This window comes from Cryptomeria japonica, chromosome 11, assembly GCF_030272615.1.
Source record: "Cryptomeria japonica chromosome 11, Sugi_1.0, whole genome shotgun sequence".
In the NCBI taxonomy this organism is placed as follows: domain Eukaryota; kingdom Viridiplantae; phylum Streptophyta; class Pinopsida; order Cupressales; family Cupressaceae; genus Cryptomeria; species Cryptomeria japonica.
The window spans coordinates 278,117,314-278,142,730 of record NC_081415.1 but is presented as its reverse complement, the minus strand read 5'-3'; the positions used below and the strand labels follow the sequence as shown (position 1 = coordinate 278,142,730).

Sequence of the window (25,417 nt, the reverse complement as noted above, 5' to 3'; positions counted from 1 at the left end):
AAAAAACTTTCCCAAATATGCATGACCCTAAAAAAAAAACAAAAAAACTTATCCTTTACTATATTAAAAGCTTAAAAAAACCAAAATTTCATCCTTAATATATTACCATAATCTCATCCTTAACATATTAAAAGCTTAGAAAAAAAGTCAAAAACTACACAAGATTACACAAGAGAATGTAAAGAATGTAAGCTCTTATTTAAATAATAATATAAAAAATTAAATTATTTTTTTATTAACATCTACAAAATCAAACAAACTCTAACACTAAAAGAGGCAGTACCACTACCAACACATTGAAGAAAAAAGCTTTTAGAAAGAAAAAGAAAAGAAAAGTCTGAAGTCCCCAAACAACCCACGTTTTAATTAATTATTATTTAAATCTTCCTCTTCATTGGTGGTCTCCCAAACTACCGAAGCAAATGCAACTTCTCCCACCGTAGTTAACTAAAGAAAAAGAACAATAATTGTTGTAGTGCATTGCATTTTGGAAGCGTGGAATGCATACAAATTACATGGGAAAAAGGAATACTGTACTGTAAATCAATGGGAGAAATTTAGAAAAAACAAAAAAACAAAGAAAGAAAAGCACCCCAAGGAAGGAATAGAATTGAATTTATTAACAGTAAGTTTATTTAGACAAAAATTATTATGCTTTGCTTTCCACAAGCCTGCCTACGCTGCTCAGGTATTGTCGTTGACACAAAAAAAAGACATAAAAATAACCTCACACAAACAACCATGGAAGAAGAGGACGACTCCTCCTACTCCTACGATCGATATAAAATAGGCGCAGTTGTTAGGGTAAACGCCAGACAAACCAGGCTTAGAGATGGGAGATCACAGGTTCGAATATGGCAAGCATCTTGTGGGCAGAGCGGTGAACAAGAAGTTCAAGGGTTTCGGTCGCTTTGTTGGCAAAATTGTTAGCTTTAATTCGGCTAGAGGGTTTTACAAGGTGCGCTACGACGACGGGGATGCAGAGGAGCTGGATTTGGAGGAGGTGAAAGGGGTTTTAATGGAAGAAGGAAGAAAGCGGAAGCGCGGTAGTGAGGAGCCTGTTGAGAAGAAGACCAAAGGCGGGAAGGAAATGCAAGAGGAGAGTGATCCTGTTGAGAAGAAGACCAGGGGCGGGAAGGAAACGAAAGAGGAGAGTAATCCTGTAGAGAAAAAGACTAGGGGCAGAAAGAAAAGGAAACAGGAGAGTATTCCTGTTGAAAAAAAGACCAGGGGCCGGAAGGAAACGAAACAGGAGAGTAACCCTGTTGAGAAAAAGACTAGGGGCAGGAAGAAATCGAAACAGGAGAGTAATCCTGTTGAGAAAAAGACCAGGGGTGGGAAAGAAACGGAGCAGGAGAGTAATACTGTTGAGAAAAAGACCAGGGGCGGGAAGGAAACGGAACAGGAGAGTAATCCTGTTGAGAAAAAGACCACGGGCGGGAAAGAAGCGGAACAGGAGAGTAATCCTGTTGAGAAAAAGACCAGGGGCGGGAATGAAGCGGAACAGGAGAGTAATCCTGTTGAGAAAAAGACCAGGGGTGGGAAGGAAGCGGAACAGGAGAGTAATCGTAATCCTGTTGAGAAAAAGACCCGGGGCGGGAAGGAAACGGAACAGGAGAGTAGCCTTCCACTGGCTTTGCCGGAGCCAGCTGATCAGCCCCGGAAACGGAGAAAGCGGCGGGGGAGAGATTCGAATGCAGGACCTCCGCGAAGGAGCTCTCGACAGGCGGCGGTGGCCGCGGCGAAAAGTGGGAAAGGGAATGGCAAGGGTGTTGAAGGCGCCAGGGTTAGTGGCGATGGTGTTCGTCGGCGACGGCGGCGTTTGGCTACCAAACTCCCGCTGCCTTCGTCCTCCGGAGATCTGCTTGTACCCGAGGAATCCGTGCCCAGTCTCTTTTATGTGTATACTACTTTGAGGAGTTTTAGCAAGCTGTTGTTTTTGAGCCCCTTTGGCCTTCAGGATTTTGTCGGAGCTTTGAATTGTGAAGAAGCTAATTCTCTCATGGACCATGTTCATCTCGCACTTCTGCAGACGTTGCGTCGGCATCTCGAATTTATTGTCCCCGACGAGGGCCCTGCCGCTGCTGCTGCGATCCGTTGTCTCAGGTATTTTTTTCTTTAGTAAGTTTTTAGAATTTCTCACTGCCTTGCTGCCAAAATATGGTAAATTGCGCCAGAGAAAACCTTGCTTCTATTCCGTGAATTATACCCGCCCTTTGAGTGATTCAACTATTAAATTTTGAGGTAGTCAAGTAAAATATGAAATGCCTTGCCGAACATGTTGGTTTGGTGTTTTGGTAAGTACTCACATTTTTGCAAGTACTCGGTCTCCAGTTCCAGTCGCAAGCCTACCCGCATTTCATGAGCAAAGGTTCACATTTTTCCATCCCAACTGCCCATTTTTTGAGGCCGTCTTCATCGAACTATATTTCATGAGTAGTGGGTTCACATTTATGTCTCAAACTAGGGCTTCCTGATAACAACACTATCAAATTTTCCCAACTGACTTTAAACTCTGTATGCTAGCCCCCGAATTCATTTAATTTAAATGTGATACCCTTGCAAAGTTTTGTGTGGTCCACGAGCTTCTGTTATCCGGGGTCCCATGAAGGGGACTGCCAATTCTCAAGTTCCAGATGGTCTTATGAGAACCATCTACTTGAGCTGTGAGAACGTATAATCCGCAGAAGAAACAATGGGTTCACTGTAATAGGCAGGTGCAAATCTCTGTGAGATTATTTTATTTCATTCCTTTGTTTCTAAAATGCTTCCAGTTTTTAATTAAAGTGCAGGTGTGTTATGCTTGTCTACACATGTTGGATTTTTAACCTGTTTTTACTTTCAAATGTTTCCCATGTTTTGTGACAACCGTGCTGCCACAAGTTGAGTGAGATTTTGGGCTGGCTTATTTCAGTTCCGGTGATTTGAACCTATGTCTGACCATTACGCCATAATTTCCTGGACCTTTTTTTGGGTACTTTTACCCATGTAAGAATTATACGTAAAAAGCTCTTCAAATGCACTTGTATCGGTTTATGAAAAATCAATCCAGAGTTTATATAGTCCCATGGTTCAAAATTCGTGCAGAAATTTGTCTTATACGGAAAATAATCTCTTTCGGACTGTCAAAAACCTTTTGTTGCTTTTGTATAGCTTGTCAAAAACACTAGGCAAATCCTTTGGATGATCCCTATCAAATGAATCAGTCATTCATGCATTCAAAACTGCAAAGTGTGTATTAAACCAAACAATTGATTACTCTTTTAAAGTCTATTTTTCAGTATTCGATTCCTACTCTGTAAATCAATTACACAAGTAAAGCTGCCAAAACAAATATGATACCAATATTGTAATATTGAAAGATGTAATTAGTCCTCCAACCCCTTCAACATGGGCTAAAAACGCCTGAAATAGTTGCTGGCTGGTCAAGCCACACCAATGATTTTCAAACATTCAAATGGTGAAAAATTATAATAATCAAGAGTTTAAAATGAAACCAAGGTGAAACAACACATATTTCCTTGATCAACTGCTAACAGGTTATAAAATCTAGGTCCATCTGTCCAGGATCTATTAGTTGACAATGGACATTTTTTTAATGGGCGTGAATAAGCTTTGATTTTTTTTCTACTAACTGTAATTCTCTTGTGGCTATCTTATAGAACGCTTTGAATTTAACCATGCTCTATACTGTCAATATAAAAAAGTCTTGAACTGTTTCTGCTGGTTCTACCTGAATTTAATTTACCTCTTTCTGAGATTTGTAAAGGAATATGGAAGTTAGATATTCAAAATTATTGTGTGTTACCTAATTACTTTGAGGATTTCACATGTTTGAAAATCCAATCTCAGAGAAAACTACAGCAACCTTGGAAAGACATTTGTTTAATGCTTGTAGTATTATATCCGTTACCTAAATCATTTGTTCAAAATATTGTTTGTCTCTCAGGTCCCTTGGTTGGTAACGTTACTACCTTAGTTTCTGATTCAGGCAATAATAAAATCCGAGAAGGTGTAGATGGCTTGAGAAATGAATTTTACCACCTTCTACAAACCTAAAGCACTTTGTAGACTTGTGTACGACTGGGCTTTAATCTTAGTAGCTTTATCAGTGTGCTTCTTTGGAACAATTAAGGCAGAAAACAACAAGTGTTAACTCTGTTTTTGCTCTATAGAATACTCTGGGAAACCAATACCATTTTGCATTTGTCTTTTCTTAAGCTGAGACTGTAAGGACTCTTGAGCATATTTAGCATTTACTTATTGACTTAATCATTGAACTGGAGTCTAATTAATGTATTTTGTTTTTACTTTATTCCTCTTCACAGTTTCTTCTTGGTGGTAGTATTAACAGGTTGTCCAACTTTACCCCCCTGCACGTTGTCCTTTCATCAGCATTTATGTGAATATTTCATCTCAACTTTAACAATATTGAGTATACAATAAAATAGAAACTACAGTAGAAGCACCTGGGTACCTACAGAAGGAAAGGGCACTTTAACTTCACTATATCCTATTGGTATTACTGGTCTTGGATTTAAAACATCTTTTGCATGCTGCTTCAAAAGATCAAAAGAAAAACTCTTGGATAGTTTATAAAACTGCTTGAGAAATAGGAACTACTTGTTATAATTGATACTGTACTGGCAACTTCAGTGATCTCTTCAAGAAAGATTAATCTTCTTCTACCTCTTCTTCTTGCGTATCAATTTCCTGTGGCTTGTGAATTTTTGCTGTGGATTTTTTTAACACTCTTCAGGACTTGATCACTGAAATCTAGGTATGCGCAGTTCAAGTTACAAGGTTTTAATCATTATAATAAAACTGATTAACAATGTGACTAGATCAAGCGAATTATTTGGATTTTCTGAACTCATGTGAATGACCTTCAATCAGCTTTTAGTCACTTCTGTATTTACTATTTAATCAGAAGTGGCAAGTTTCAAGTAGCCAGGTAGTTCTGTTGCAATCTTTGCTACAATGGATATGACACAGAGTTGCCAGACACTCTAATGCAGATGTATCCATATATGAGCCCATATTTGAGGCATATGTGATATGTTTGGATAGAGTGGTGCATCATCCAGTGCTGTGTCTGGTTTAATTAAGGCTATGAAAAAACCTTTAAAAATTGCCCAAAAAATTAAATAATATTTCTGCATGCACATCATAGATATACAAACAGATGCGTACACACACAGACAAATGAACACACCAAAATGACACAAGAAATAAATATTTTTAAATAAAACTTAAAAAAGAAAATTATATCTAAATAATTTTTTTTTATGTTCCATGGTTTTAAAGTTTAAATGTATAAATAATTGAATGTACGCCCTCATAGACAAATATTTGTTCATAGAGACACAGACACACGCGCACAAAAACACAACTAAAGGTATCAGTATGATATCACAAAAATTATATAAGAACAAAACTGCATATAAATAAATGTTTTGTGTTTTATGTTTTTAGATGTATAAATAGCTTAACATATGTATATTTTAAATTTTCATAATTACCAAATCTAATTGTATCTACTATCTATATTAGGGGGTCCTTTAAAATTTGCCATATCCTTATCTGATACCATGACTATATCTATGTTAGCTCAAAGATGTTAGTGTCTGGCATTTGCCTCTTTGTGGGCCTATCAGTTTGCTTTATATGAACCTTTTTTCTTGTACTGTTTTGAAGTTAAGATGAAGTTTGAGATGAGATTTACCTTTTCTCTGTCTCTGTATTAGAAAATTTGATTGCTATGATCTAAGGCTTCAACTTTCAACTTTAAATAATCAATAAACACTGACAGTTTACTTTTATGTGTTCTTGTGTAGGCACTTGGATTGGAATCTCCTAGACAGGATAACATGGCCTGTTTATTTGGTTGAATACCTAATAAGTCAAGGATTCAGTAAAATTTCTGGCCAGAAACTTGGTTGCCTGAAGCTTTGCGATAGAGAGTACTACACTACATCAGTGTCAATGAAGCTAACAGTTTTAGAGTTTCTATGTAATGAGGTGATGGAAACTGAAGAAATAAGGCCAGAAATCAGTACCCGTCTAGGAGATGTGGAGATTGATGGAGAGGATAACTTGATCAATGCTTTGGCTAGTGTAGCTGAAAAGAAGCCTAGGAGGGGGAGGAGGAGGATACTCAAACATTGTTCTAAAGAGGGTGTGATATTAGATTCTAACAAAACAGACGATCAGGAAAGCTCGATATCAAATCCAAGAACAGGTGTTAATACAGGTTATGCAATGAGCATGGTAAAATTTCAGGGTAATTCAGGTCACATCCAGAATAAACGTTGTGAAACAGCAAGATCTGAGGGAAATGATGTAGAAAATTTGAACAGTGATGAATGCTGTCTCTGCAGGATGGATGGGGTTTTGATTTGCTGTGATGGTTGTCCTGCTGCATACCATTCTAGATGTGTTGGGGTCTCAAAAGATGCTTTACCTGAAGGAGATTGGTATTGCCCAGAGTGTTTAGTCAAAAAAGCCCCCAGAGGATTTGCGGTATTGAAGGGCTTGCAAGGAGCTGAGTTTCTGGGAATGGATGCACACGGACGAATATACTTCTCTATTTGTGGTTACTTACTAGTGTAAGTTAAAAGTTCCAGTAACTCGGAGTGTGAGACAACATAATGAAATGGTTATATTGGCCCTCTTCTTTTGCATGAAAGATTGAGTTTAGCTTCGCTTCATGAGTTTTTTGCTCAATTTATGAGTTAGACTGGTTACATTTTAAAGGTGTAGTGTGTACACTGGCCCAAAATGCATTCCATTATTAATGTCTTTTAATGATTTTTTGATGGCTGAAAGTTACGTTCAATCATTTATTGTTCTTGGTCCTTCCCTTTTAGTTGGGATTTTTTTCTTTTATCATGATATATGTTCTTCATATCTCTGCTGAGCCAAGCCAGATCTGCTTCAATGCTTGTTGTTCTCATCTGATAAGGGTATTATGGCATTTTCTGGCTTTTGTTGCATCAAAGTTCTGTTTTAGTTCCTGACTAGTTGACTATTTTACTGATCTACTTAAATGATCGTTGTTGTCATTGGATAAGATTATTATGGCATTCTCTGGCTTTTGTTGTATCAAAGTCCTATTTTAGTTCTTAATTAGTTGCCTATTTTCCTGGAGCTTGTTTTGGAAATGCCTGTTATTTATGTTTCACTTTATTGGGTTCGAAAACCTCTTCTAAGACATGTTTTTTGTAATCTTTTGGGTTTCAAAGGAAACTTTGAATGGAAACAATACACTAGAGCACACAACACTCGACATTTAATTGCTTATATCATATATACCCAGTTTCAGTTTGACTGAGCAGATATTTCTGTGTTAGTTTAGGTATGAGGTTGGATGCTTTGTTTATTTTAATAATGTAAACAGCATGTTTGGAGTTGATTTTGAATTGTGTGCAGAAAAAAATATAGTATGATCATTTGTGTTCTCTAATAGCAATGGAAAAATCTAGAGTATTAGAGTGACAGGTCAATTTTTTCAGAACAATACTTATTGGATAAACGTATAATTGTGGCAGGGCTGATTCTGCTACAGATCCAGTTACTACCTACTATTATTACAACAAAGATGATTCTATGAAGGTTCTGGATATATTAGATACATCAACTCCATTATATGTTACTATACATAATGCAATGGTACAATCCTGGGATAAAAGTAGGACAATGAGTAAAGCATCCCTTGACAAAGCAGATAAGTTTTTTGAGAAGTGCACTTCAGAATCATCCATCATATCTGTATCGCATTCTCTTGTACACCAGGAACAGGAGAGTGCACCTTTAATTCCATCTGTAACTTCCCAAAAGAATGCTATCCTCAAGAATGATTCCTTTTTAAAAGGAAGACTTGTTGAGAACTTTGTTGCAGGAGGCAAAGAAGATGTTGAAATGATGGATGCATATCAAAGTAATGGTGATGCTCTAATAGCAAGTTCTGAAAGTTCTTTGGAAACGTCTTTGAATGTTGATGCACAAGTGTCTGAGAAAAACCATGAGCAACAGATTATTTGTTCTAATGCCCCTTGTAGTGTCGACTTTACAAAAAATTGTCTAGTTCAGGGTCAACAACTAATTGAAGCAGATACCGGCAATGCAACTTTCCAGGTGAAGCAACAACCTGAACGGTCTGAGATTTGCACCATGCGTGCACCTGGTCAAATGGTTTTGGTTGATAGCCCTCTTAAGAGACGAGTGACTTTTCAAGTAAATGCTTATGAAAATCAATACATTTTAGGGGATGTGGCTGCGTCAGCTGCTGCAAATTTAGCAGTTAATATTGCTGATAAGGAAAATAGTGTACAGCGATCTTCAAAAAGGTCTCTATTGATTGCAACTACAGAACAAAGGAAAATCAGAGAACAGATGAAAGCATTTTCGAAGGCAGCTGCACAATTTTCCTGGCCATGTTTAACCAAAAAATATGCTGAAGTGCAGAAAGAAAAATGTGGATGGTGCCATTTTTGCAAATCTTCTACAAGTAATCTTAGTGGTTGCATATTGCATATGGCTTCTGAGAATGCTGCGGCAGGGGCTCTAGGGGGGGCAGTCGCTTTTACTCCGTCAAAGTATGATGATGGTCATTTTCCAGACATTGTTGCCTATATTCTATATATGGAGGATCGATTGTATGGTCTTCTTGGTGGTCCATGGGAGAATCCATTGTACAGGAAATATTGGCGTAAATATCTTGAGCATGCATCAAGTATTGCCGAGGTCAAGCATTCTCTATTGGAAGTAAGAACAGATGAGATTACTTTTTTGTGATTGAAGATCATTCTGACATGGCACTGTGCCCTTGTAAAATTAATTGTGTGAATCTTTTCCTTAAATTGGTTTGAGCAAATTCTCTGAAGCACTTTCATTATCCTTAAGCACAAAAGTTGTATGACACCTGTAGGTCTTTCATTTACATTTTCCTTTTGTTTTTGGCAGCTAGAGTTGAGTATTAAACCCATTGCACTTTCAGCAGATTGGTGTAAAGCTGTAGATGATGCCAATCCTGGTGTCTCCACCAGTCAAATTAGTGCAAGTGTAGCTGGCCAATCACCAAAGCGAGGACGCCCTAGAAGGAATTCTATGAATTGGTCTAGAGCTGTCAATGATGCCACTTCTGGGGCCTCCACTAGTCAAGTTAGTGGAAGTGTACCTGTCCACACACCAAAGCGAGGACGCCCTAGAAAGAACCTTGTGAATTCGTGTAAAACTGTGGACAATGCCACTTCTGGTGCTTCTGCTAGCCAAATTAGTGCAAATGTAGCTGCACAAACGCCAAAGCGTGGACGCCCTAGAAAGATTTTTGTGAATTGGTTTAAATCTGTCAATGATGCTACTCCTGGGGTCTCCACTAGTCAAATTAGTGTAAGTGTATCTGATCAGACACCAAAGCGAGGACGCCCTAGAAGGAACTCTGCTGCTGACAAAACAAGTCCTGCTTTAGTGGAAGCCACCTCATTTGGGGTAAACTGGTGGAGAGGCTGCAGACTTTTAGGTCGAGCACATTGTCAGAGTTTCTTACCTTACATTATAGCTCGGAGAGCTGGACGCCAAGGTGCCTACCATATGTGTTTTTAGCTTATCTTCTCATTGATACTAGCTTTGGATTACTCATATTTGGTTTGACCATTAACTGTCTAAATATTTCATATTCTAAAATTGCAGCTGGGTTGAGAAAAATACCTGGCATTTGCTATGCTGAGGATCTAGAAATACCGAGAAGATCCAAAAGGTACACATGGAGAGCTGCTGTTGAAATGGCTAGGAACGTATCACAACTTGCTTTACAGGTTTGCATTCAGATTCAAGCTTTTTGATGTTCTAGTCAGGCATTAAGTAATGCATACATATATCTAATAAATTATCTTTGTACTTATTCATTGTGGACAAATTTATGTTTTTGATCTCAAATATACAGTCTATTGATATCATAAATGGGATGTCTTACAGGTCAGGATTCTTAGTGCATGTATCAAATGGAATGATATTGTGAGCGTAGAAGATTTTCCACGATCTAAAGGAGGAGAAGAGAAAGGAACTAGTGGATACAATAAGGCAGCTATTTGTGCCAAGAGTTCAGAAAAGGGTGTGATAAAGTATTTAGTGGATTTTGGGAAACAAAAAACCATTCCAATCCACATTGTCAAACATGGAATAAAGCATGAGGATGCTGAAAAGGGAAAGATCAAATATTGGATAAGTGAGAATTTTGTGCCTTTGTTTCTTCTCAAAGAGTTTCGGAAGAAACCATTGCGTGGTCGCCCCAAAAAGGATTCAAATAAATTTCCCAAGTTTCTTTTTAGATTGTCCAGAACTTCCAATTCAGATGTATTTTCTTTCCTCTTGGATAAAGCAGAAGGTCGTCACAAATGTTCATGTGGTCACTGCAAAATGGATGTACTGATCTGGTACATAATATTTATTACCCTAACTTATAATTTCCTTTTTATTTAATGGTAATTAGTGTTCTTAAATTCTCTTGCATCAATGAAAAGTCCAAGATAGGAGATAGTTGTATGACCAAAAGAACCCTTAGTAAAGTTTGCATAATAATTATTCTTTTGAAATGTGTGAAGAACATGTTCTAAATTGCTCTGTGTGCTTGACAAAAGGCTTTTAAATAAATAAATATAAAATTTGAGATGAATTGTATGTACTTTTTAAGGAACTCTCTGAATTGTGTTTGTAATTCTCAGTGAACCAAAATCTTCTCTATTGCCTTTTCTATCAAATGAACAGGAATAAAGATGAAATCCATTCATCTAGAAGAGCAAGAGATAAGCATTCCTAGTTTGGAATATTGTGATTTGTGCTTTAGCATCATACATAAAAAGGCCTCCAATTGAAGTTTACTCCTCTTGATTGTACTGGAATGGCTGTGGATATCTGGTACTGGCTTTTTGTGCAGTTCATGATTAGGCTTGGCTGGATGATTTGTCTTTAGGGATGCCACTTGGTTCATGAATCACTGTACAATGATGTGAATAGACTATTTGGGGTTACTGTATGACATTTGTTGTGGGGTTGAGCTTATACGATTCATGCTTCTTGAGTCATTTGAAGCACTCCATAGGTGCTCTCCAGTCTTATATAATCTATTATAGTCTTCAGTTTCTGTCAAGCACCCTGCCATTGTTATACAAATCCAAAAATTCTGAATCTTATTGAGGGTTGGAGAAACAAATATGCTAAGTGAGGATGTACATAGTGCATTAATAATATTTTGAATATAGCAATTTGTTGTTCCATATTCCAAAGTCCGAGAACTTTTTTGATATTTGATTACCATCTTCAGATATATATTTTCTGCTTTCTGTGCTGGCATTTTTTGAAGCAGAATTTTACTCAAACAATACTTAGAATAGTAGTGTATTGGGATGCATTGTAATTTTAACTTTCACATGTTTCCGGGAATGAGGATGAAATGCCCCCTCACTGCCTCTACGGGCACCACAGGGGTGGCTGTCCCTGGGGAAATCCCTTCTGCAGGGGGCGTCTGATGGCACATTGTTCCTGAAAGGGTCAGGGATGCCCCTGGGATTCCCCCAAATAATTTTTAACACATTATCAAAAGTTGCAGTTAAGCTCTGTAAATTTTCTTTTTGTAGATATTTGCAATTTTTTAAAACCCTATATTACTATTTGTTGGAAGTGGTGAAACAAAAACAGAAGTAAATAAATTAAAAGAGTAACAATATTTCCATCACTTCAACTATGCAGCCCTCACATTCAGCCCCCATGCTATATCTTACACGGTTGCTCCTCTTGACCTTTACACTATCCACTTCATCCAGTTTTTATTGAAAAAATAAAAAATCTTTAAATTTAAAAACATATATTTGTGAAGGTTCTTTATGGGCCTGTTGCCCAAGCAATAAAATGGAAATCAAAGATTACTATGAAGATGGTCATACCCACCATAATACCATACATCAAAAAAGCCCAAAGGCAACACTAACCAACCAAATAGAAAAACCAAACAAGCCTTCTTCAAAGCATCATTCCATTATTGACTAGATTGGGTTAGATGTGCCATGGTGAAAACCTAGCCAGCAACTCCCCTAGTTATACAACCCATGCTGCAATTTGATCACTTTTCCAGCTCTTGAGCTGAAACATCATCTGAAGCCAGGAACCTCATCTGTGAATCTCTTCCTCAAGCTACCTTAATTTTTCAAGCAAACCATCTTCCACAAAGGCAAAATAAGTGCTGGAATCTTCAACTAATTTCAAATATGGGTGACAAGCTTGTATTTCAACACCATCCACAAATCTATGTGGAATATTTAGTCTCCTTCTATTATAAACTGCTAACAGTTCTTTGCAAGCAACACTTAAACACCCCCACAGATGTTGGTGATTTGGATGCACCTGGAGCCTTAAGCATTGATGCTAGATGAGCCAAATTAAGACGACAGAAAGGATGCAGTGACTTCCAACTCTGTATCACAGAAGACAATGCCACCACAGTAAATTTTATTGAAAATTAGAAAGAATCTATTCCCTAGAACATGCGACACCTGTGTTATCATAGTGAAACAATCCAGGCATGCATTTTACCACATTTAGAGATGCTGAATCAGGGAGTAGAAAATGCAACACAGGCACCGGTTGGAAACTATACCTTTGAGATAAAGATTCATGGTTTTGAGAGAGTGATAACTGTAGACCATTAACTATTGCCGCCAAGCAAACAGCAGTATGCTCACAACAAAGCCAACAAACTGACCTCTCAAATCTCACTCCAAATGCAAAAAACAAAGCACGAAGGGAATCGAGAGAGTGCCAAAAAGCCGAAGCGCAAGGGTTGTCCAATATGAAGATGCCAAACAATGAACATTCATTGAGCAAAGAGTTTGCAACAACCCTTCTTGTCCAGTCATGATATTGGGGACATCACCAGTAGTAATGGGGAATAAAATCCCACCATCATGAAATAATATAGCCATGAGGCTAGGAGGAAAAAATCTCAGAGAGCAAATGAAGGTGGGAAGTTAATTAAAAGTTTGTCTAACCCAGGCCAGGACTATAATTGATTTCTATTAGGCCCCAAAAGAGAGCTGATTGACTCTGACAAGAAGTTTGCAACTATGTTGCACTCCTGAGGACAATTAGTGAACAGAATATTGTCAAAAAACTCAAAACCTTACACAAATTCAAATTGGCATCTAGAAGGCTACTATTTTTCCAATTTGGACAATCCGTATTTCTAAGCCCTTAAACAACCTCTGATGAACCACCTTCAACAAAAAGTCACTTACATTCTAGGGATGAAGTGAAAGAAAGATTAGCCTCAACAGCTTTCCACTGTACGTCATTGTTTGTTCTACAAACACGAGAAAGAGATCTACCTTTTACAAAAGACCCTTCGAGTAATTCAACATGATAGCTATCCCAGGTAGACCGAGATTACCTCTTGATGTCCTGTCAAAATTGAGCTTGAGAAACTTAGCAGGAGGTTTTATCAAAAAGACTGTTTTCTAATAACCTGTTTGTCTATTATCACATTAATGGGAATAATATAATATCTCTATTATATATTAAATTTAATTTATTTTAATAAATAAATAAATTTATATATTAATAAATTATTTTAATTTATAACTTATTTATCTATAGTTGATTCTATTTTAGATTTATATATTAAATTTATAATTGATGTTGATTTATTATTAATGATAAATTGCAATTTCTTTTACTCTTTTTTATAATTAATTTTCCCAATACATCAAATTATATATTATTTGCACTGCTGTCACCAAAGTTTAAGAAAATACTTACTCTTCCCGAAACCCTTTATTGTGTTCCACTGTTCCAAAACTCTGTGGAACACTTTATATAGGATAATGGACTTATGTACTTGATTTGTGGTTCACAAAGTTCATTGTTGAAATAAGTGCAGCAAGGAATAGTTTTCGGTCCAATATTGATATTAGATTTTGTATTCTGTCTATTAGGAAGATATGTCATTTGATGTGTACTGTTTTTCCCTTTGTAATTTTAGCATCTTGCTAATTAATATTGTCTGTCCAGGAACAGGTGAACATTTCCCAATTAACCGTCTTTCTTGATGTTGCATTTGACAACCTTTACAATTTAACCAAGTTCTTTTTTATCATTTTTATTGTTCTTTAATGTTCATCAATATATGTTGAAATCTTTGGCTGCATCTTCTAATTTTTTTTTCTTGAATATTTTGCAGGAAAGCAGTTCAATGCCAAATTTGTGAAGGTGAGGCCTCTTTATATTTTTATCTAATACTTTCTCTTGGAGAGAAATGTGATTTGTTTATAGTATACAAGTTTTATGTTTTAATTGATGCTTGTATTTCCTTAAAGATTTAATATGCAAGTCAAAATTATAGCATAGTTTTATTTTCAATACAATAACTAGAGCAGATAATTACTTGAACATGATACAAGGTCTTATACAGTTCCTGATCACAAAATGGCTTTAGAATCAAAATTGGGTTCTGGTATTTGAACAATAATTCGTGGAAATGGTTAAGGCAAGGAAGTGGTGCTGAGATTAGGACTGGCACGAGGTATTGGATTCTTGGGATGAGGTATTGGATTCCTAGAGTTTTGGAAGTGAATCTCATGGAGACAGATATTTTAGGATCATCCCCCTTGATGATAAAATTAAAGCTGGTTGCAGTCTAATGTGTAAACTCACAATCAGGATGGCCAGAAGACAGTCTAGAGTTAGAGATGAAATCCTACTACATGATGAGGGAATATGAGGGACTAATGTGTTAAGGTTAAAGATTGGGAATTGTTAGATTACAATGTAGGACCGAGTGCTCACCATTGTTTAAGAGGTTTAAACCAGCAATCTAGTCTTAGAAGTTCGCAATCTATTCAAAGAGAAACACCTGTTATTAGGCTCCATGTCATTTTCAGCAGTATGAATTGAAACGCCTACAATATAGGTTCATAATTTTACGTTTTCATTGGTCAGATTAAAATGAATGGAGCTACTATATGGATGATTATTAGCCTTTTCTGAGTATTTTAGACTTTTTAAGTTAGACTGCTTTATTTCCTATTCTTCAATTAACTTTGTTTAAGATTGCCTTAGAGTTTTTTTCTCATTTGGAATTGATTAGTTGGATATGTGTTGTCATCGTCTTCCACTCTTTATATTCTTTATGTATGCAAGTGTTATTGCATAATTTAGGTAACAAGACTTTTAGGTAGTGTTGGAATTCTTGCATAACTTTCTATTGTGGTGATCACATTACTATGCTGCCAATTTATCTCTGCTAGTTATTTTTTTCTAAGTCAATATCAGCAATTATATATTGTTAAGAGATGGACATCTTTTCATGGTATCAAAGCTTGGCCTTAACCTTTCAACTTATCAAAATAGGTAAGGAAGCATCAAATTCGATGTTGGGCTTCTTCATAGTGGTTATCAAAGCTTACAAGCTCTTATAGCAACAGATTTTGCCTTAATGGTAGATGGTCCAAGTCACCTCAAAAGGGATAATTAACTGAGGGGCTTCCCATCACATGGATGAAGATGAATTTATGTTCAATTCACTTAGCATCTGTAATCAAAATAAGATCTTTCTGGGTCATTAACTCAGGGGTTCCTTGTCACATGGCCTGAAATGGATCTATGCCAATTCACTTAGTATGTGTAATCAAAATAATATCTTTGTGGGAAATGCTTCCTGTTTAAAGGTCGAGGGGTTAGGATGAGTTGAAGTACAGATGGGGAGATGCATATTGTTCTATTTATTTCAGAGTTGTCCATGGTACAATAATCAATCTTACCAGATCACATGCTTGGAAATAAGAAGTTTGATGAAAAATGTCCCAGATTGTTGCTAATGGCCAGTGGATTGTGATGCAAAGCTTCACAAGTTTGATGCCTTTGTACTTTAAGCCTTCATCCCCTGTTCTCTGTTCTCATTCAGATGATTTGAGTAAACTCTGGCATGAGTGTTATGGCTATCCGAACTACCGCTATTTGAGACAATTATGTGAGCAGGACATGATTAACAGTCTCCCACTTAGCTTTGAAGATGCTGTTTATTGAGGTTGTGTCTTGGGGAGTGTGCTTCAAATAAGTTTAGAAAGGGCAAGGCTTGAGGGGCAGTATTGCAGCTTCAACTTCTCCTTAGTGACATCTCTTGCCATTTTTTCTAGGTGCCATAAGATCTGATAGCTTACACTAAAAAGTTAGGAGTCAATCCTTTGATCTTTGTTCTTTATGTTCATTTAACTATCACTGCTAGGTGTAGTTTTATGGTTAAGAATGTGAAGTCAAGTCAGATACTGACCGATTCAGGACAGGATCAATATTTCTCAACCCAGCATGTGCTGGTCTTACTTAAACTGTTTAGCATGCTTGACCGCAAAACCTGTCTTACTCTGTTTCAGTTTGGAGTTAAGTTGTCAGCACGTTGGTCAACCCATTTGTGCTACATTTTACAGGTAACTGGTTGATGCCCTTCTATACTTGATTCACCACAGGCCAGACTAATACTTTGCTATTGGCATTGTCTGTTGGTTCACGCAGGAGCTTCATGGGTGCCATTGGCAAGCAGCCTAGTATATCCTTCAGTACATGAGAGGTACACATCAGTTGACATTAGTATAATTTATGGGGTAAGCAGCATTAGTAGGACACATTGACCTAGATTTGGTGGATGATATTGATGATTGCACCGTAGGATATGTTTGTTACCTTGATTCAGAACAAGTTAATTGGAGCAGCGAGTATTATATTAGGTTGTTATTAAGGTTATTGTAAGGTGGTTGTGGCCGTTCGATGAGGTGTGATTGTTACAATAAGTTTCTGAATCTGTATATTTCAATGCTCTCCATGATGATTATGCTAATTACGTTTAATCTTATTCCTTTGGCTTTATTAACATTGGTATGGAAGTTAGATTGTTTTGAGGAATCTTTATGGGTTAGTTGTTGTAGGGCGTGAATAAGGTTATTGTAAAGTGGTGGTGACAATAATTTTTGGAATTTATATATTTCAATGCTCTCTCAATCTAATTTCTTTGGTTTTACTATCATTGGATGGGATTGTGTTGAGTAAACTTAGTTAGTGGCACACAACATTGATTATCTGGAATTCAAAGGTGGTTAATCAAAGATGAGGTCGGAAGGCTCAAGGATTTTTTTGCCAAAGTTGTATCAAGTTACGTGTAGAAAATCCTAAAAAACATGAGAAATGGCAAGGTCTTTCAATACATTTATTAGTCAATGTGTCACAAATAAGAAGTCTCTCCTTTGTGTCAGTTTCTCCTTGAAGATTTGATGATTCCTAGCTTTCCATGTACTCCAAAAAATATATTTTGGGTGAAGAGATCTTACGAAGGAACCCAGATGGCTTCTTTGTGAGCATTCAAGGTTCTGATGGATGTCAATTGCTCTTCTGTATGAGTTAGGAATAACAGCTTTGGGAAAAGTCTTTCTTGAGTAAGACCAGCTTCCACACTTCTGAGTATAATCACTCAATTAACAGATGATCTTGATTTTCTTCCTTCTTGAAACATAAATCACGTAAGTTAGGGGCAACAAGTTTTTGCCTTTGAATATTGTCAAATGTCAACTGTTGATTTTGTAAGAGAAGCCAATAGAAGCACAATTTATTTTTGGCATTGCATTAATATGCAAAATATGCCTCCAATTGGGAAATGTGAGACAATCCTTTTTCAAGATCTTGTAGCTTTTGCCGAGTATTGTTCCTGTTCCTTCAATACTCCCCACAACTTTATCTTAAGCTAGATGCACCTCTTGACAGAGTTAGTGAAGGACTTCTCTCATCTCTAATATGCATTGGAAGTTCACTTTCTTGTAGCCTCTGAATTTTGTTACTGTTTTAGCATTTTATGACTTGAAATAAGGTGAGAATATTAGCTTGTTTCAGCCGTTTCTTTACCTGATTGGATACTCTAGGTTTGCAATTTTTCATGATTTTGACTCCAGGAGATGCATCTTAGCCCGAAGGGGAATATCAGCTTCAATTTTTCTCCAAAGATGGAAATTACTGATGACAGCCCCACAACTCTAGCTTCAGCTGGATGCACCCCTTGAAAGAGATTCAAGGATTGCCAATCTTCACTCATCTCTAATATGCATTGGAAGATTCATTTCATGGCAGATTTTGACTTTTCGTACTACATTAGAATTTCATTATAATAGCTTGATTCAGCTATTTCCTTACCTGACTGGAGACTCTAGGTTTGCAATTCCCCACGATTTTGTCCTCCAGTAGATGTATCTTAGCCCTAAAAGGAATATCAACTTCCCCACGATTTTGTCCTCCAGTAGATGTATCTTAGCCCTAAAAGGAATATCAACTTCAGTGCTTCTCCAATTTGGGACTTCCTGATGGCAGAAGGGTGCTGAGAAATGGCTCTGGTAGGTTGAAACTGATACTTTGGCATATAAAAATATCCCACTACATCTCAATTTGGGAGATAATTCTAATACAAGTTTTGCTGCCAAGGATTTTTGATGGTCTTGAAGACTTCTCAAGGCTAGACTTCCCTCTTGTATGGTTCTTGTGAGCTGCTCTTATCTGATTAAATGGTTTCTTCCTATTGTCTTGTTTTCTACCCTCCTAAAGAAACCTTGTCATAAGCTGCTTTAGTTCTTGAATGAATTGTGTAGGGGCACTAATAGTGCTGAGCTATAATTGGGAGGGCAGCTAGGACTGAATTGTTTAGGACACACTAGCAGGAGTGAGCCAAGAGTTGGACTGACTGCTGATTAAGCTTTCATTTTACTGATCAATTTTGTCCAATGTGTAAATTTGGGTCTGGTTAAAGAGATAGGGATCCACAAATAGGTGACAGTTTGCTCATTGCTTAGTATATAATCTACAATTCTAGAAATTTCAGAAGCTTTAGGATTATTAGGATGAGAAAAGTAAATTACCGATTTATGACTGTTTATCATGCCACCTGTAGCCTATGTGAAATTTAAAAGAACTGCAGCAAACCTCCTAGCACTTTGGCGGTTAGCTCAGCCAAAGAGGATGGTATACTTGGCACATTGAATATGATTAAGTTCCTTTCCAGAAGGTGGGTATTGCCCAGTAAAAATTTCTACTGTTTTCTTTTTACTTGTCTTCTTTTAAGTTCAGCTATTACAAATTTATAATATATGGGAAGGGTGAGAGTGGCCACCCTTGTCTAAGTCATTTCAAAAGCTTAAAATTAAAAGAACTTGGTGGGGTTGCCATTGACAAGAGAAGCAATCTATGGGCCATCAATATAGGTTCTGATACATCCAACTTTCTCTTTTATCAAACCCCAGCTTTTGCAATGGGTGGAATATGGCCACATGTTTCAGCTACTCAAAAGAATTAGCCCTATCCAACTTAATGGCCATAATGGTCCTGTTATCCCTTTTTCTTTAGTGAATTATCTCCTAAGAAAAGAATGATGCCTTCAGAGATGTGTAGAGGGGGAGAACCCATGTGCTCTTCAAAGATTAGGTTGGACAGAACTTTTTCAATTCTTTTTGAAGTAAGTTTAATAATCACTTTTTAGGAGGTGTTTCAAAGGGAGATAGGTATGTGTCAGCTACTCAAAAGAATTAGCCCTATCCAACTTAATGGCCATAATGGTCCTGTTATCCCTTTTTCTTTATTGAATTATCTCCTAAGAAAAGAATGATGCCTTCAGAGATGTGTAGAGGGGGAGAACCCATGTGCTCTTCAAAGATTAGGTTGGACAGAACTTTTTCAATTCTTTTTGAAGTAAGTTTAATAATCACTTTTTAGGAGGTGTTTCAAAGGGAGATAGGTCCTGTTATCCCTTTTTCTTTAGTGAATTATCTCCTAAGAAAAGAATGATGCCTTCAGAGATGTGTAGAGGGGGAGAACCCATGTGCTCTTCAAAGATTAGGTTGGACAGAACTTTTTCAATTCTTTTTGAAGTTTGTTTAATAATCACTTTTTAGGAGGTGTTTCAAAGGGAGATAGGTATGTGTCTATCTATATTTGCAACCTGTGATTACTTGGAGTTAAGTGCCATGAAAGAATTGTTGATACTACCGTCAAGTCTGGAGTACTTGTGAGTTGGGAGTATCCACTTCTATCTCTAAGCGATCCATTTTAATGATGTCCCAAAAAGTCTCAGAAAAAAATGACATTGAACCCATTGGGACCAAGGGCCTTATCTCTCTTCATTCTGAAGACAGTCTGTTTTAGTTCGTTAATGGATCTTTTTACTGCTTTCCCTAGTGTGAACCTGAGTAACAATTGTTGGATGTTTGAAATAAGCTTAGAAAGCTGCTATTTTCTATTGGTATTCTCATCTTTGTATGGCTGTTCAAAATGGCAAAAGATCCGGTCTCTGATGTCCTGGACAGAGTTAGTCCAAAAATAAATCATCGTTATTAAGATCTACAATTGATTTAAATTATCAATATTTAATTTTTATTACATTTTATGCTTTTAGTTTTTTTTCTTCTTTTGTTAAATCTTATTTTGTTTATCATATTAATTGGATATTAAATGTTTTCTTATATTTGTTAAAATTTGTTATTAATGTTTATAAAATTTAAATATATTATCAAGTTTATAGGTTTTTTTATTAATTTATATGAACTTGACTTTTTCTTATATATTATTTTTAATTTGAAGTTATTATATTTTAATTTTTATGTATAACTCTAAAATCATAATATGTAATGTTGATAAGTTCTTAGGTTTTTATTATATTTTAATATAATTTGGGAATTGAAGGCTTAGCCACCTTTCCTGATTGTGCAATAAACAACCCCAGTAATGATTCATGTGCAACCTAGTCAGCTGGGGCCTTCTTAGCTGGAGTTTTTTCTCGCAACCTTTTATCCCTAGTCGATTTATGTACAAAAGATGAGAATAAACTTGTGTAGTTGCGTCATTAGACTTTTTTGCACAACTAACATAGCTATACTCTACTACCCCCCTGAATTTGTATTCTGTGTCTTTGTCAATGTGTGTTGCAAATTATAAAAGTTTTTTTTTTTTAATAGATTAAATAGGCCTTTTGCATAGTTTTTGAGGAGTTCAGAAGGATGTTTGAACTTCAAACGGTTTATTTGAATTCACAGTCCGAGCAGCGCTCCCATTCCCAAAATTACTCCTTAACTGTATTTATACAACTTCTTTGTGGAATTTAAGTCTCGTCATTCTCACTACCCTCACTGCTTACTTATTGTATTTTTGTTGAAAATTCAAAACACAGCTGCAATTTGTAAATATAGAACAAAAAACAAAGCCCTCTTAGAGTGTCTAGAACTTTACAAAAAAAGGAAAAATTAAAATAAAAATTCTAAGGAATTTGAGCAAAGAAACAATGGATAATAAGTTTGCTTTCAATTACGTAAATTTGATTCTATCTTGGCTTCTTCCTATTGTTGTTATCCACTCTTCTATTTGTTGCTCGTTCTGTCTTCTTCGCAAATTGGAACTGTCAAACTGGGGGCATGTTTTTTGTTTTGGTTGTTATTGGAGCTGTTTTACATTTATGGTTGGTTTAAAGGGGTTTGGGTGGCATGGGCTTTCTGATACCCCTTTTTTAATCGAAGTGACTGAAACATTCCCACCCTGACCCCTACTGTACATATGTGTTTCACATAAGAAAAAGACAAGTACCTGGAACCTTTCCTCTTGTTTTTTGAAATTTGGGAATTAGGTAGGGGTGTTTCCTACTTGTCATGAAATGTCACCGTTATATGATGAGGTCAAACTTGGTTAGGGACGTGTCCCCGGAGAACATTCAGACATTGGATATGGCTCAAACATGGGCTTCTATATGATACACCCATATATGGTATCTTTGCTGTAGCAGGGAGTATGTTACCTAGTATTTGAGATGTGGATGTGCATTTCTGGGCAGGGAAGGGGATGTATCCAACAACTGTGTTTGAAACATAATGCAGATGCTTGCTTAATGCTTGAAACATATTACAGATGTCATCTTTTTTTTTGGATCAGATATCAAAAAAGCATTACATAGCTTCAGCAAAAAAGACTGAGTTCAGCAGTATCCGGGGCACCAATAGAAGGTGCATAGACAAAAGACACAGTTAACGTGCACCTCCAAATAAACAGGGATTACAAATGTTATACATTTTTTTCAACAAAATTGACATTATAGCATATTAAGCAACAGCTAACAGATGTCATCTTTGATATTCAGTACAGTGTAATATAACATATAACATAAGCTCTTGGAGATATCTTTTATTCATTTATTTTCTAAGCTCAATCTTTACTTTAATCAGTTCGGATGCTTCCACATAATTTCTTGGAACACCTAATAGAAGCCTTATTTCTCTCAACTGTTCTGAACAAAATCTGTTTTTGCTTGCATGTTCTTATATCTCTTCCTGTTTTTCAGGTTCTTTTCATCGCAAGTGTGCATTACCAATCTTGGATTCATCTGACTGCAAGTTGGCTTGTTACAAATGCTATAATATTAAGCATCATGAGGGGGATACTAACATGTATTCAGAGAAGAATGCTGTTTCAGCTCACAAACGCTCTAAGATTGCAAAAGAACCAGTGAAGATTGGAATGTCTTCTCCAGGTGGAAAACGAAAGAAATACAAAAGTCACCAGTCTCTCAGTAAAACCGAAGGAGCTGTTAATTTGGATCTAAAAACACTCAATGCGAATTCAGATAAGTTTGATGTGGCAACTCACAAAAGCTCCATGCTTGTAAAAGAACCAGTGGAAAATGGAATATCTTTGCCAGATAAAAAACAAAAGAAATACAAGAGGCAAGAACCAGTGGAAAATGGATTATCTTTACCCGATAAAAAACAAAAGAAATACAAGAGGCATCAATCTCACAGTGAAATTGTTGCAGAACAGAAGATTAACAGTATTACAAAGTCTCTGGTTCGCAAAGTCAAAAGAGGTGGTCGTTTGGATGGTCTTTTGTGGAAGAAAAAGAGGACTGGCGAGTTAGGAAAGGAATTCAGACAGACCAAGCTTCTACTTCCATGTCAGAGTAGCATGGATGCCTCTAAAAAGCCTTTCTGTTTTCTCTGTTCCGAGGCATATAATTCTCAGCTTATATATGTTGGATGCGAATCTTGTACTGGTATGATGCAAATCAATCAACTTGGTTAATGTTTTCCCATTGTCAACTGTTGCCTTTCTCAGTTCTCCATGCTAGTAGTTTTTCAGTTCATTGTATTAAGAAGCATGTGGTATGGATATATAGCAAGAGGCTTGTGCGGATATTCTTTTTGGTAAAGTAATAAACATGCTAAAGCATACATGGTTCATGATTTTGGGCCTTTAACTGATAATAAGAAGATTGCTCTAATTGAAATATATGTAATATGTGCATAGTTATTTAAATTTCATTGAAAATGCCAGTTGTGTAATACATTTTTTTTTTACAATATCTTGAGACATTTGTTTGCAGAATGGTTTCATGGAGATGCCTTTGGGCTTACCATGGAGAATGTTGCTGATTTGATTGCTTTCAAGTGTCACAAATGTCGCAAGAGGAATAGACCGGCCTGTCCTTATGCCAAGAACCTAGAGGGTAAAATACCTGACATGAAGATTAAAACAGATAATGGAGAAATGCTAGATGCAGCTGAAAATAGTAAGCCATCAAATGTTTTTTATAGCAGGCGGAGAATCGTTTCCAATGATGAGCCTCATGTTATGTTGGTTAGCAGCGATGTGCATGCAGGGATCAAAATGGAATGTGATTTTGAATATGTGTCACTTTCTGATACAGAACAATTTTTTAATTCAATACCTATTCCTATCTCCCAAGAGCCGATAACTCCCAAAAGAAATTGTACTTTTTTTAAAGATTACCTGCAGGGACAATCGACAAATTGCTTACAAATTAGGAAGGAAGATGATCTAGGAGAGACATCTATGGGATCTGAAATGATGAGTGGTGTTATTGACTCTTCTATTAAAGATTACCTGCAGGACAAAGTGATTAACTGCGCACAAAGTGTTGGAGAAGACAAGTTGAGAGAAACATTTATGGGATCAGAAATGGAGAATAATCATACCGACTCTTCTTTTAAATATTACCTGCAGGATGAAGTGACAAACTTCCTGCAAAACGGGCTGGAAGACAAATCAAGACAGGCACAGATAAGATCTGAATTAAAGAACAACGGTGTTGTTCAGAGTATTCCTGGTTTCCAAACACAATCCATGCTTTCATACATGGAATTGTTGGCATCTGACGATGATAAAATAGAAAATCTTTTTGATCTTTCACAAGATGGTGTCCTTAGCTGGTCTGCTAATTTACTTCCCATTGATGAGGCAGTAAATGGGTCTCAACTACATGGGCTAGTGGATGGACCTAATCTTTCATCAAGGGCTACTATTTCACAAAATAATTCAGAAAAGGTACAGAGCCACCTTGCAAATACATTTCCACTGGAAAGTTTTGTAAATCAACCATACAGCACAGGAACTGAGATAAAATCAGATGAAAATAAAATGGAGAAATGCCCAAATTGTGACTTAAAGGAGGTACCTCTGGATCTGCAGTGCCGCATGTGTGGTACTGCAATTCATTTCCATTGCCATAAACTAGCACCGACAGGCTGTTGGAGTGAGAGTGGATGGCTTTGTGGTTGTTGTGAGGCTGGTTTTGTACAAGGATAACCTGCATGGCATCCTTGGATCCAGATATTATTGTTTAATGGCCTTCAAATTTATGAAAGAGAACACGGGCTCAAGAAGTTATGTCTACAGAATGGGCTAACGAACGTCTGATTATATGTGATTTTCTATTCAATGGGAATTCTAAATCTGAATAAGAATAGACCATTATAATGGGCCTCTGGACTTAGGTAACTTGGTTATTCAGAGTTAAATCCACTTATTTTTTGTAAGTGGATTACTTTCTTGAACGCCATATCCTATGTTCAAAACTGTTCGCTTTGCACATTGGGTGTTCTTTCTCAAGATGGAACCATTGAAGTGAAGCTAAAAGAACCGAAGTGCCTGGTTATAGTGCACAGATTTTCAGTATGCAAATCCCGCTTGAATTACTGAAGTTGAAGGCTATCTCATTAGACATGTAAACATATACCCAAATGTACCTTATGATTCTTTTACTCGACAATTTAATTTTTTTTCATATTATTTGGCTCTGATTTTATTGTTCTGAAGTGGTCTCTTGAATAATGTCTAAAGAGCCATTTAATTGGAAGATCTGCACTATTTTTAAATCAAATGGAGATATTGTTCCCCGCTTTGTATTAATCACTCCACGTATTCTCTTAGTGTATGGAATTGGGAGGAACAAAAAACTTAACTGCTTGTAATGCACATAAAGTACATAATAAACATCTTAATATATGAATGGTTATGAACTTATGACAACTTTTAACGGATGGAAACAGCTCGGGGTTAAGGATACATGATA

At 36.6% G+C, this 25,417-nt stretch overlaps 1 protein-coding gene across 1 annotated transcript; it reads left to right on the top strand.

Annotated features, from left to right (window-relative positions):
* Positions 1-613: 613 nt before the first annotated feature.
* On the top strand, positions 614-25,134 carry LOC131068571 (uncharacterized). Its single transcript, XM_058003799.2, has 9 exons — positions 614-2,106; positions 5,838-6,608; positions 7,551-8,766; positions 8,965-9,580; positions 9,691-9,815; positions 9,976-10,433; positions 14,228-14,256; positions 22,391-23,098; positions 23,429-25,134. Exons 1-9 carry the CDS (start codon positions 833-835, stop codon positions 24,649-24,651), a joined length of 6,420 nt encoding a protein of 2,139 aa, XP_057859782.2. The 5' UTR covers positions 614-832; the 3' UTR covers positions 24,652-25,134.
* The last annotated feature ends 283 nt before the right edge of the window (positions 25,135-25,417 follow it).

Coding starts and splice junctions, on each gene's coding strand:
- LOC131068571 (XM_058003799.2), top strand. CDS start 833: ATGGGAGATCACAGGTTCGAATATGGCAAGCATCTTGTGGGCAGAGCG. Junction 2,107..5,837: donor GCTGCGATCCGTTGTCTCAG/GTATTTTTTTCT, acceptor GTTCTTGTGTAG/GCACTTGGATTGGAATCTCC. Junction 6,609..7,550: donor ATTTGTGGTTACTTACTAGT/GTAAGTTAAAAG, acceptor TAATTGTGGCAG/GGCTGATTCTGCTACAGATC.